We start from the raw sequence: 14,239 nt of genomic DNA on the forward strand, positions 1-14,239 counted from the left end.
AACTTTTTTTAAGGGTGCACACCGCTATATACCACATCCCTTAACATAAATCAGGGTGTAAATCGGTCTACAACTCTCACCAAGACACCCTTAAAAAGGGTGTCTTGGTGAGAGTTGTAGTCTCACAATGAGAGTTGCATAACTCACCCTTTTTAGGGGTGTGAGTTATGGACCAATATACAACATTAGAAAGGGTGCACATGTGCACCCTTTTTAAGAGTGGTAGATGTAGACCGATTTACACCCCTTATTCACGTTCGAGAGTGTAAAGTATAGTGCAACTCCCGCTGAACTTGCCGACGCTTTACAATCGGCGAGTTCGTCGAGTGGCTTCTCACCCGCTCCGCAAGCGCCACAGCAGCGACTCGCCAGCCAGAAACGCAGTTCATTGACGCGCGCGGGCGCGTTGTTTGCATCTCTACTTCTATATCTGACCCGCATACGAGAAGCTGTACACATTCGATCGATCCGGCCGTGCGCGTGGCCTACACAACCCACATACTGAAATTATCCACCGAAGCCGCTGCCTGCGCGTGAAGACTACGTGTTTGCGTCGTCTATATATAACGCTGAACTATACGTATATAGCCCGTATATACACGCTCTAATTCTGCGTTGAACACAACATACGCGAAGACGTGTTTGCGTCCGTTCGCCAACACTACGCGTGTGAAACTTCCACATAACCGAAGCGCATATGTATATATAAGGCCCGCCAAACAAAATTACGGCGATGCGCGTTGAGTTAAGAACAGAAGAAACATCAACATCAAAAAAGAAGGGACTGTTCTCGAGCCGTCGAGTTACCACAGGCAGTGGCGTAGCTAGGTCGTCTGGCACCCGGGGCCCATAGGTCTTCTGTCACCCCCCTCCGCGGGTGTAGCTGGCGGAAAGAGGGGTGTCTTCAGACGCATATGACACCCCCCCCCCCTCTCTGGCCCCTTGCACCCGGGGCCCACGGCCCCCCGGCCCCCCCTGTTGCTACGCCACTGACCACAGGGCAGTCTCTTATAAGCCGCGAGAAAAATGAATAACAGTGCAGTGCGGGGCCAGCGCACGAAGTGGTTGTGGTTGTTGTTCTGGCAAGAGGGGGATTGGGGGGGGGGGGTGGGGGGGGGTTACGTGCCGCCCTAGCGCTAAGGGAGTAATAACATCAGGGGCCGAACGCGGCGCGCCATAAAAACGGGACCGTGCGGCGAAGACGCGTCGAAGTATAAAAGGGCGAGTGGAAGGGAAGATTGTAACGCCGGCTGACCGCGCGAGGCGCCCGAAAGCATAAGTGCATCATTCATGCGCTACGGCGCGAACGTTCGTTTTTACGAGCGTCGTGGGGGAAGGGAACGACGCGTCTATACGCGTCGGGGGCGCTTGCGGCAGTTTTGTTTTTCGCGTCTTGTAGCGTTTATATACAGACACGCCGTCGTCGTCTACCTTGTTTTCTGTTTTTCGTGTGTGTGTGTTTCTTCTGTCTATCCAGCATCTGTCGGCGCGCTTCGAGAGGTTTAGACCGTGAAAACAATCGACGGCCTCGTGAGAACGTCCGATCCATCGTTAAACAAAAAGAGGAGAGTGAGGGGAATGTGGAAAGGGGTCGTTGTCGGAGATACGGGTCGAAAGTGATGACCGCGGAATCGAAAGGAGACAAACACACAAAATCGAAGCGGTATAATCCGCGAGACGGCTCTGACCGCGCCGGAGAGACCTGGTACGCGAGCGCGTCTCGCGTCAAATCTGTCCTTCGAACGCGCTCCGCGGTCATCACTCCTCGATTGAGATCCGACGTCGTGGGGATGTCGACGCGCCGCTCGTGCTCGACATGCGGGAGGGAGACGCGACAGTTTTGCGCGTCTTCTGTAGGTCGATGGTTCCTGTATAAAAAAAGCTATGGCGGCCGAGCAAGTGCTGGGCGCGCGAATGTTAATGCGTTACCATTAGGAGTGTCGAATCGGAAAAATTGTGTATGTGGGTGTGTGTGAAGTGTGGGAAGCTGGTCACGTGGTAGAGACGCCAGAGCTAAGAATATATATATAATCAACGATGTTTCGCACTAGGCAGGCGTCAACTGCCGTTGAGTGTGCCCCTAATTTGTGACGTGGAAATTGGGAGCACCACGAGCGAGAAACTCTGGCCCCCCGCCCGCATCTTTGACGGCGATAGTGTCTCCACCTGTTGTCGATGTCACGACTTGGTGGCTTCGTGCTTGCACACCGCGCGATACGATAAGTACAGAGGAAAGAGCGCGACTAGTCTAGTACACTCTAAGCACGACGTATACGCTGTTTGTACACAGTATATGTATTCGTAACCTCTCAGCTAGTGGATCGGCCAGTCACAGTAGTTTTGACAAACACCTGTCTAAACTGACAGCGTTGCGTTTCTCTTCAGTGTATCTTTAAAGCATAGAGCTTCGAACAACAACAACAAAAAAAAAAAAACACGAGATAGTAGACCACGTATTTATCTCATCTTTTTGCGTGTACTTCAGACGCTCTTTTGCCGTATTTATTCCTTGTTTTGCTAAATTTCCTAGTAATAATGTTTGTTTCTCTAAACGCATAAAGTAAGTACATTTGTGCGCACATGTGTCATGATCGCGAGTCATTGCACCTATTACATGATATCTTGTTCAATACGAACAATATGGAAATTCCCAAATCCGTTTGAAGCCAACAGGACGAACTTTTCTAGGAAAGCCGATTCCTTTGCTGGCCGAATTTCCCTCTAGAAACTTTTGTATAGGAGAGAGAGAGAGAGAGAGAAGGGAAGGCAGGGAGGTTAACCAGACGGAGTCCAGTTTGCTACCGTACACATGGGGAGGGGAATGGGGAGTGAAAGAGAAAGAGAGAGAGAGAGAACTTAGGTGTAGGATGTCTATAGTCGGGCAGGAAACAATGCTTTAAAGTGTGCAGCTGGTGAGGAGAGACCATGCGAGGAGCTTCGTACATGAAAACCTGCTTCGGGACGTTTGGGCGCACGTATGCGGCACGCAGACTATATGCGATTCTAAGCTCGAGACAACAGAGAGGGAGGGAGGGAGGGAGGCGGGGCTAGGAAAAAAAGAGAAATAGAGGCGGCTGGGTCGACTATGCAATAAGTGCACAGCCGACCATGCAGTTGCGGCCTGTGTGTGTGCGCGCTCTCCTCGAGTCTGCAGAAGACGTGCAACACCGTTCGAGGCTTTATTTTTACGGGGGCGCGCGCCCAGTTTTTTTTTTTTTTTTTCTCCATTTTACGATCGGCTCTCTACACTACACTGGTGGAGCCATAAGCTCGCTTCGGGGGGGATTTACACGAGACGACCGACGAAGAAAGTCGTAAACGCGGGGATGCGCAAAAAATGCCCGAGGAAAGCACGTTCGCACGGACCTCTTGAGAACGTGCGACGGCTGAACTTACCGCGGTCTGTCGAATCCAAGCCGATCGCCGACTGGTTTCTGTCGTAGTAGAGTTTCCTATACCGGAATCGGTAAACGACGCGGTGACTCTGCGACGGTTCGGCTATAGGGGGGCTAGTTTCAGCTAGCGCGGGAAAGATTTGTACGTTGATTTGTCGAGTCGTGCTCGTGGCTGGGGACGTTCTTGTAGTCATGTTTATTACGCTCTATCTTTTTGATTTTCCAAGCAATCGCATATTTGATCCGAACGCGCGATAACATTAAGAGTTTGCGGACATCTATAGCCTTCGAGAACTGCTGCATTCGTAATGCAATATTTTGTACAGTGCGATCAAATTGCAAAGCCACAAAGTCGCTTGAATCAAGAGAAGGACGAAGTTTAGCGCGAGCAGAAGACGTTACGACCCGTCGTTTCCACGTTGGCTGAACCGCCGTGCTTGCAGCTCTTGTAAACACTAGCGCCGAATTTCTCCCTAGCGGACGTCGTGGGCAACACTTGGTCGTACATCGGACCGTCATCGGTCTGCTGGTAGGGTATATATTGGTCTAACATTGGCCCACACCTTGTGAAGTGGCCTAGTTGTAGAGTGCCAGCTTCGGCTGCGGGAGGTTGTGGGCTCGATTCCCAGCGCCGCCGGGCACCCACTGGTTGAAATGGTCACAAGAGTATCCCGGCCTGACGTTCGGCTTCCTTCATGAGTGATACGCTTGGGAAAAGAGCCAACGCCCTAAATTCTTGTCGAAACCCCGTGCGCACAAGTGTAGTTTGGGCTGCTCCCATGCAAGATTTTTCACCCGAACTCATTACAGCACTGCTAGAAGGCCGTAGATTACGTTCAAATTCCTCTCTAGTGGATTTTCTAGTAAACACTTCTACCAATCTTGGCCATACATTTGATTGTCATCGGTCCTCCAGTAGGGCCTGCATTGGTCTAACGTTGGCCCGGAAGAGTATTTCATTGTCACCGATTCCAGCGCTGCTAGAACGCCGCGTATTACGGTCAAACTTGCCTCTAGCGGATGTCGTGGCTAACAGCTGGACGAACGCTGCCCGTAACTCGGACCGCCATCTGTCCTCTAGCAGGACCTACATTGGTCTAACATTGGCCCGCAAGTTGGGTTGTCAGTGGCACTTACGCCAGCGCTGCTAGAAGGCCGCAGGTTACGTTCGAGTCAAAACGGTATATTTCCTGCCGGCTCGTCTGCAGGCGCCGATCCGTGAGCAGCGCCGCGCGTACCTTTGCCGCTGCGGCGTCGAGTAGGCGTGCGCGGTTTTTAAAGGTTTTGTAGGCTGGGAGGCGCATGCTTGCTGGACGGCGGTGGTTTGTTGCGTCATAACGCCGTTTAATGCGCGCTTCGACTCCTGCCGAGGCGTGAATAATGGGTGCTTGGCACTGAAATGGCCTCTTCATTTTATCCCCGCCTCTCCCTTCTTCCCCCCCCCCTTCCTCTCGCCTCTTCTTCGGATGCGCATACAGAAAGCGATAAAACATGTGCGCGTGTTCGCTGTCTCGTAACACCCGGCGACATCGGTGTCCCCTGCCTCCCGAGCAGGGCCCTCCGCGTGCCTTGAAGACTTGTCGGGTCGGCGCTTTATTGAGCACTTTGTCGCGCAACACATTGGCTTGATTCGCCCTAATGTCGCACTTTTCGTTCTATATACAGTTTTGCTTCGGTCGTGGAGTGGCTTCTTATTTCTGCCCGGTTTCGCTTTATTTCTGAGTGACTATAAGTAGATCCTGGCACCCTAGCCTATGCATTCTTTCGTGCAAAAGGCCACAAAAGCAGATCTACACTTCTTGAAGGCCAGCGGACTGTACGAACGCTTGTGGCAGCGAACATTCGTTCGCGAATGTGTTTACAATGACTGACACTTTGTTAGCCTTCTCTCTCCTTGTCTACTCTTCCCCCCTCCCCCTCCCGAAGTGTACGGTACCCAACCGGGCACGTCCTTGGTTAACCTCCCTGCATTTCCCTCTTCGTTTCTCTATCCCTCTTTCGAATACAGGTAACATAATACCAGCGTTGTGGTGTCTCTTCTTTCCGCCGTGTTTGGTATCAAGTTTTTTCATTGGTTTCTCTCAAGTTTTTAAGGCAGAAAGCTGGGCCAGTTGGTGGTTATTCGTATAAGGGGACATTGCACTAGCGCGTAAAAAAAGGACACGGACAGGAACATGAAAAAAGACACACCGCACGCTAGTGTCACTACAGTGTGTGTCAAGTTTCAGTATGAACCAACTGGCCCAGCAAGCAGCATTTCTACAGGTAACGCATTGTCACCTTTCGCCCTAGTTGGGAAGTACCTTGCCCACTCACGACGAGTAAAAAGAAAGCAAGCGCAAAGTTAGCTTTGCTTTTAAAACGTGAACCTTCACCGACTATCCCAACTCGCAATTCTGCTGCAGCAACTTGTCAACTTTTCCTCAACGGCTTTTCTTCTTCTTTCTGATCACCTTATCAGCGTGCTTTTATCATTGTTGTAATCGCATGGTCGACAAATTCCTGTGCACTTCACGCACTAGATCATCATGCGAATGAATTAATATTACAGTACGTACTACAGTTACTGCTTTTAGTATTCTGGCCAGCCACGTGTGTGACAATCACTGGACCACAACAACACGCTCGCCGACTTTCGCTAGGCGAAGAGCACACAACAAGGTATATATCAAAGTTGGGTTGAATTCGCCAAGATTGATGTACTTGGCTATACGAAACCGTCTTAAAGATGTGCGAGTTTTACGAGTCGGTAGTACAGTTTTTTCTTGTTTGTCTAGACGATGCTATATAGTTACACATAACTTGCGCATTTGTTTTCAATGATGCATGAAGTGTGACACACAGTGCTTCATTTCACGTTGTTGCCCAGCCGTGCCGAACATGCAAGCAAAAAGTACCATGTATACGCGTGCGTGTTAATCACCTTTACCTGTGCCCTCGGCGTTCCTATCGTGGGATGCCGAGAGAAATGTGAATGCGACTGATTTCCTTCTCAACTTCCTTCTCTCTTGCACTCGCAGAGCGCAACTGCTCGGCCATCGTGTGTCCCGCACTGGTGTCCAAGCCGTGTCCAGAGGACAGCTACGCCCTTCCGTCGCAGGTGTCGCCCAAGAGCTGCTGTCCCATCAGCGGAGGGTGAGTCCGCAACGCTCTTTCCCTTCCACAAACCGCGAACCACCAGGAACGCATTTCGGACGCGTTTTCAGCCCCGCGAGGGGCGTTACACTTAACGTCGATCGACCCACTGCATAACGCAGGCACGGCCGCTCGATGCAAAAGCACAGAGTGCTTTTGCATCGAGCGGCCACATGTGCAAAAGCAAGGTGCGAAAGCACCCTGCAGGGTGCTTTTGCACCTTGCTTTTGCATCTGCAGGGTGCTTTCGCACCTTGCTTTTGCATCTGCAGGGTGCTTTTGCACCTTGCTTTTGCATCTGCAGGGTGCTTTTGCACCTTGCTTTTGCATCGAGCGGCCGTGACGCAGGTCTCTCCCGGCAGATACTCTCGGTAACACACGCGGTTATGTGTGGGATCACGTGAGGCATAACGTCGTAGCCGCGCTTCCCGGGGCGGGGGTTGCGATAGCGCATGCGCGGCTTGCGCGCCCGGCGCTGGGTGGACGTCACGTGATCTCCTGCGGGCGCGAGCCGAGAAGGCTGGCGCCTTAACGCGTTGAAGGTCACGCGATCCGCAGTTTCGCAGGCGCGGCACGGTGAAATGTGTTCACGGGAGCGGCAGCATGGAACGTTCGCATTGCCGCCGCTCCCCACTACGCGAACGTTGTGACGGCGAGTGTTCGCGAGGCCATCCAACGAACTCTTGACTTCGTGTGTCTTTGGATCACACATGTTTTTGTTGGCGAATGCTTACTGCAATTTATACTGCCCCTAAAAACTAGGAGCCTCGTTACTCCATGTAATACTCTATTTGCTGCCGCTCTCAATGCATCGCCTTTTAAGCGAAAGTGTAACTTTTTTTTCCTAAACACCGTATAGATCATATTTGTGAGTTTGCGTTACTCCGTCGACCTTAGAGTCTCACATAGGCGTGGGGAGTCTGGCACATCTACAGTGTGCCCCGCTATTGCCAGCTTATCACGACAACCCTGAGACGGCGGGCGCCGGTAATATTCGGTGGCGTAATGTCTTGTCTATATAGGACGCTGCCCATTGGCTCAAGCCGCCTGCATAGCTTCCACTCCGGGGTCGAATTGAAGCGGAGTACAGGAATCACTGTATCATGTACTATGCAACACAACACGAATAACATCGCAGCGAGCCAAGTTTGTGCCGCTGAAGATTTAAACCACCTGCTATACCAGCTTCTTTATATAAAAACCATGTATATAAATTGTTCGTGCGTATACCATCACAGGGCATCTAATATGGCTTTCTTTTCTGTGACAGGTTTTTATTGTGTTTTTCTGTATATTTAGTTATCTCGCTTATATAGCCCTTTCTTTAACCTCCTATTTCGGGACGGCAGGCCAGTATCAGAACTTCCTCTATACTGTCACAGCCAACGAACTTCGTATAATCACACCACGAAGCTTCGTATTTAACATACACCACATACCTGCTTCGCGGTCGGATGGCCTTAGTTACGCGTTGTATAGGGTGTCCCACCTTAACGTTAGCCAATCTGTTCAACAACAACAAAAAAAGTAGAAAGATTAAAAAGAACACGCAGCAAGACACAATCATACCACCTACCTTGTTCGATCATCGGACCTGTGACAACTGAACACTGTATAAGGTTTAATAATTGTATCTTTTAAACATCCTATTTTTTTTTTCGTTTAACAGCTCGGCTAACGTTATAGCTGCAGGTCTCACGGTAGATGCACAACGCGCTACCACAGCGCACGCTCGCAGGACGGGCGCTAGCGCCGCAGAGAAGCCTCGTTGCTCGTCAGGGCCCGCGGGCGTTCAGCACAGTTCAGCTGTTGTTCGGGACCACCGTTACTCGCGCTTTCGTTTTTTTTTTTTTTCTCTTCTCTCGCTCGCATACCACGCGTGTCTGCACTCTCGCACGACACAAGGGCAAGCCGTTCACAGGCTCGATCGCCCAGTCGGCGCCCGCTTTGCAAAAAGAAAAGAAAAAACCCCACAGGCGGGTGGGCTTCCTCTGACAAGCCCTGGCCACGCACGCAGAGTGCGCGCGCGAGCGCTTCTCGTTCGCTCACTACGTCACGTGGCCGAGAGTCTCGAGGCGAGCGCCACGGAGTGTCGCGACTTGCTTGCTGTCCGGTGAGCGTGCGTTAAAATTGTGTGGTTTTACGCGCCAAAACCACTTTCTGATTATGAGACACGCCGTATGGTGGCCGGGGCTTCCGGAAATTTGGACCACCCGCAGGGGGTTCTTTAACGTGCACCTAAATCCAAGTGCGCGGGTGTTCATCGCATTTCGCCCCCGCCATCGAAATGCGGCCGCGCCGTGGCCGGGATTCGATCCCGCGGCCTCGTGCTCAGCTGCCCTGCACCCACAGCCACTAAGCAACCACGGCGGGTGTGAATGTGTGTGTGCGCTCACGGGTTGTGACGTCACGTATTGTAAACGTTTTGTTGCGATGGCAATGTTACACGCACACTCCAGTCGCGCTCGCCGCGTTGACGGCACATCACGGAGATTGCGTGCGTAATGCGGGGAAACGAACAGCGGGTTGACGCAGGCTAGATAAGCGAGATGCAATGTACGGCGATACAGGCATACAGTGAGGTACATCGATGTGTCCAGTGAAATGTACTTAGGCGGCAAGGCGGGCTTGGAATATATCTGGCGCATGAAGAAGGGGGCTGGGGTGGGGGGATAGGGGGAAGAGTAAAGTATGCGACAATTTTCTTTTTTTTTCTGTAATATAACGGGGAAAACGCATCTACAGAAACTGTTAGGGAAAGTACAGAAAAAAGAAAAGTCAGAAACAGGAAACAAGAAGAATACAGAAAAGGTATAATAATAAAGTTGCCATACTCTTACTGTTTTTTTTTGTTTTTTTTGTTTTTTTGTGTGGATATAACGCGCAGGAGGCTTCAGACAAGAGGCTTTCACGAACCAGTGAAACACGAACTCGCTTTCTCACGTAAGGCAGCCAGGATCGTGGGCGTTCACGCGCCGAGGCATGTAGTAGTCACACGCATGTAGTCCACACGCTTTCCTAGAACGCTCGAGTGCCGCGCGGCGAAGCAGATACCATAGGAATACCAAAGCCGGCACGTTAAGGAGCGACGCCAATGTGTTGCACTCTTCGTCTCGCAGCGCACAGCTCAATGCTCTGGGTAAAAGCGCGGACACAAGCAGAAATGGAAGCAACGTCATTTGAACACCCTGTGTAAGCCCAGTGTTGTCCGATGTTGGGTCAATAACGCCCGACGTTGGGACCCGCCACCCCTACGGTACCATAGACTATGAGTGGACTATGCGCATTTGTGAATGGACTATGCGAAGTCTAGTTGATAACCAGTGAACTACGAGAAACGCCGTTGTGCAGGAGGCTCCGTAGCGACTGGATTGCCGCATTTCACATCCGGTCATTTAAGTGCACCCAAAATCGTTGTGCACTTGCCTCTTTCTTTTGTTATCGTTATTTTTGCTCGTCTCAATTTTTTTTTTTTTTTGCGTGTGTGTGCACGCGCATGGTGAGACATATGACACGCGAGGGGCCTCAGACAAGTCGACACGAACCAGTACAAACTATAAATTGCTCTAGCATATTTTTTTTTTTTTTTCGTCGCCTTTCCATGCACCTACGGCTCCGAGGCGCACGCTTAAAGAATTGTAAATATGGAAAAACGAAAGAGAACTACGAAAAATTTACATTTTTATTACACAAAACTTAACCAGCAATAACAGTGATTCCTTTATTTGTACATGCGCTTCGCCGTCGCCGCGGAGAGTCGACAGAAGCGCCCCCGTCTGAACAACGGAAAAGAAAAGCAAGCGAAAGAGAGAGAGACAAATGTACTACGGTGTGGGAAGCAGGCAGGACGCGAAAACGACGGGACGCCATAGATGGCTTTTGCTGCGTACGTGCTAATGATCCTTCGCACTTCTTCGGCCGCGGCGTCGGATCCGACGCGGCCGGCACACGCTGGTGAGACGGTAATCTGGGATTGCGAAAAAATAAATAAACGCGAGACAAAAGATAAAAAAAATGCGGGCTAGACAAGAGAGCTGTACACAACGAGAGGCGGCGGCGGCGGCGTCTTTCCACATGGCCGGCGCGCTAACGGCTGCGCCGACTTGGAAGAGGTGCCAGGTATGTTGTGTGCGTGTGTGTGTATATGTGTGTAATGGAGGGACCGGGGGGAGGCGGGGACGGCGGCGTGTGCGTGGTGCGAAGGAAGCCGTTAGCGGCCGCTGTCTGGATTGTCTGTCCTCGCGTGGTTTCGCAAACGTGCGTGTGAACGTTGTAAGCGCGCATTTGTGTTGCGCATTCCAAGGAGACCACGCACATGATCTCTCTCTCTCTCTCTCTCTCTCTCTGTGGGTTACATGTACGTGCACGCGAGTGCATGTATGTGTTCTGTACGCGTGTCAACATAGTCTTGGCTCTCTCTTTCTCTCTCTGTGCATGTGTGTGTGACACCGCACATGCCCCCTCCCTCCCTCTCTCTCTCTCCCTCTCTCTCTCTCTCTCTCTCTCTCTCTCTCTCTCTCTGTGTGTGTGTGTGTGTGTGTGTGTGTGTGTGTGTGTGTGTGTGTGTGTGTGTGTGTGTGTGTGTGTGTGTGTGTGTGTGTTCCGTGCGCGTGTCAACATATGTCTTGGATAGGCGATGGCCAGGTCACGAAGCGTAGAAGCCTAAAACGAGGTGCATATACTCGCGCAGGGAGCAGCCTCTCTCGCGGGGGGGAAACGGGCGCCCCGAGGCCGTGCCGCATGGCGGACCCCTAATTTGCGGCTGCCAACGATCGTTGGCTCCGCCCCATTTCCTCTCGTTTACTCGACAGACGACGCAACGGGCCGAAAGAGCGGAAGGCGAACGCTGTGTGCGCTAGCGAGAACGTTCCAAGACTCGACCGTCGTCAGCTGCTTGATGACGGGCTCTGTCTCGGTGAGATTACTTCGCGCGCGTTTGTCTGCCAAGCGAAGGCCCGCATGCACATTGTACCGCGAGGCGCATATGGCACCCGACTCTGACCACTCGTGGGACTGGTCGTCGCTGTCGAAGCGAATGTCCCTCGGTCGTCGCGAGATCTTTGTCACTGAAACGCACGTATACGCAAGCACCCTGTGATTATTATTATTACTATATAGAATTATTTTTCGCACACTGCACAAATGCACTTTAACAATGTGCCATTACGAATACCTCGCGGCTGTTGCTGGGGCTCGAACAAACGTTGATTTCGTTACTGACTATTACTACATTATATCGCGGAAACGTATACAGGCAAGACGGGGAGCCAGCAGTCAGGCTAGATATTGCCTCCCAAATATAACACCACACCTACGCGCTCTCGAATAGCAGGAGAGGAAGAGAAGGGAAAGAGGATACGCGCACAGCCCATTACGTCGCACGCGGACGCAGCACTAGGATCTAGTCGCCGCGACTGCGAACAACTGTGGGGGCGCGCGATCCTTCGAGCTAAAGGTCGCGAAAGAGCCAACCTATTGGAAACTTGCTCGTCGGGGGACGACGCGAGACGAAACCATGGCCGGAGCAGCGGTGTATTTGAATCGATCGCGCTTACGTTATACCGTGGGACAGAGCGAGGAAAACGGTGGAGCGAATGGCGCACACACGTGCAGACACGCGTATGTACAGAACGCAGGTACGAACAAAATACCCGGGTAAGCATGCACACGCACGAAAACATACAGGGAGACACACACGTGCCCGAACACACGCATGCGCACGAGCAAAGAATCTCATAAATGTGTGCGCGCGCACGCGAACACACACACACACACACACACACACACACAGAGAGAGAGAGAGAGAGAGAGAGAGAGAGAGACTCCTCGCGAAAAAAAAAAGGTATATGTTAACGTGGTGGCAGAAACATTTTATTCAAGAAGTTAATAAGAGAGTTGCTTGCTGTGCGCCTGAGTGGCAGCCCCTATTCCGGGACGCCATTGGAGATGTTAACGGGAGCCGCTTCTTCTCGTGGTCAGAACGCAGCTCCTCCTGCGCGCAAACCGTGCTCGCGATGCGAGAACTGCGTGTACGCACTGCAGATACGCGTCTCGCAGCAAAGACTCTCGGCTCGTTTCTCGCACCGACAGGAACGGCGGCGCTAGCTCGCTCGCACGCTCGCTGCGCGCGCAGCGACGCGTAAAACACTCCTCCCGGCCGAGCAGGAACAGCAGCAGCGGCTTTGGCGGCATTTGTGGCGGCAAACGACGAGACGCTCCGGAGCGCAAACACCGGCGCCTTCGTCGTCGTCGTCGTCATCGCGAGAGAGCGCCCACACAGCTTTCCTCGTTGCCGTCCGCTGAGCACGCGGGTTTCATCCGCACGCGTGTACCGCGTAGACGCGTGTTTAACGGCCGCCCTTTATTTTCGCCCAGGTATATACGGGGCGCGCGCCGGCCGTGACTCCGTTGCTATACGTGCCATAGCCGTCCTCCTGAAACAGAAACCGTGACAAATATACCTTCCGCTTTGCCCTGCGCGTTGGTACATACATGGGGACAGCGCGAAAAGAAGAAAGAAAAGAAAAACGGGACAAGAAGAGAGAACACGGACGAGAACGTTTTTTATAGCAACGATTATTACATTGAAAAACAATAAAAATCTGTATCGCTCGCACACACACACACACTGTATATATATATATATATATATATATATATATATATATATATATATATATATATATATATATATATATATATATATATATACGTGAAGCTGCACCAGCTCGCAGTCAAAATCGTTAAGGTTCAGCACCAAAAGAGGAACGTAACAGTGTAAGCCGTCGTCTGACCACGTGACCACGAAACTACCAACTCCTTGTCGTCTGTATAGGTGGGCGCGTTCCTCGACACGGGCTGAAGAAATAACTTCGCCGCGGGCCCTAATATATAGAGGAAAAACAAGATATCTTCTGAAGGGGTCATGCTCTTCTGTTCACACCCTCAAGACTGGAAAAATTTTTAAAAAGTGACAATAGGACGACATTCCTCTTTCTTGCGGCGAAACCGAGATTCTGCGAGAGGCTCCGCGTAATCTGTTCGACCCCCCCCCCCCTCCCCTTTCCGCAAGCTCTTCGTGCTTAAAAATAGCCGCGGCAATTAGACGCGTCTCTACGGTAGCACTCATCCATCCTCCGCGCTACAACTGCCATCCAGATGAGGAAAGAAAAGAAACAAAGGGGCAGCAACAGTGAGGAGCAACTGCTTGCGTCTCCGATCCCCTAGAGACTCACCACCGGCCTGCCAACAACTCTCTCGAGCGAAACAGCAGCTGGAGCCGCGCGCTACGTGGAACTTCTGCCTCTGTGCGTGTGTGTCCCGAGTCGTTACTCAAGCCTCCGCGTGAGCTCTCTCAAAAACTCCACCCCCCCCCTCCACACTCTGTGGTAGGAAGAAGTGCAACGGAGCGCCGAGATAGCGGGATGTATACACTTTTAAACATGTTGCAGTCGCAGAGCTTCCTACTAAAGTTACCCTACGAAAATCTGGAGCTAAGTGTCGACAATTAGAGCCAAAGTGCTGCAAAGTTTAAAATTTATTTTCATGTTCCTTCAAAACACCGGCCTAATTACCGAGATACCGTTTGTAGACTAGGTGCGAACCTTCAAACGTGCGCTAAACTGTGCCCTTTCCCTCCCTCCTCTCTTTCATCCCTACACCCCTTCCCCACTGCAGGGTAGCAAACCGGACCTGCGTCTGGTTAACCTT

General features: G+C 51.6%; 1 protein-coding gene across 4 annotated transcripts in view; it reads left to right on the forward strand.

Moving 5' to 3' along the window:
* LOC142588058 (cysteine-rich motor neuron 1 protein-like) overlaps nt 1–14,239 on the forward strand; it is a 165,773-nt gene that overhangs the window by 108,785 nt on the left and 42,749 nt on the right. For all 4 annotated transcript variants that reach the window (XM_075699503.1, XM_075699502.1, XM_075699500.1 and 1 more), the window contains exon 2: nt 6,416–6,530. In XM_075699503.1, the coding sequence (XP_075555618.1) occupies nt 6,416–6,530 (115 nt within the window). The remainder of the gene's footprint in view (nt 1–6,415; nt 6,531–14,239) is intronic.

This window comes from Dermacentor variabilis, chromosome 7 (assembly GCF_050947875.1).
Source record: "Dermacentor variabilis isolate Ectoservices chromosome 7, ASM5094787v1, whole genome shotgun sequence".
Classification (NCBI taxonomy): Eukaryota; Metazoa; Arthropoda; class Arachnida; order Ixodida; family Ixodidae; genus Dermacentor; species Dermacentor variabilis.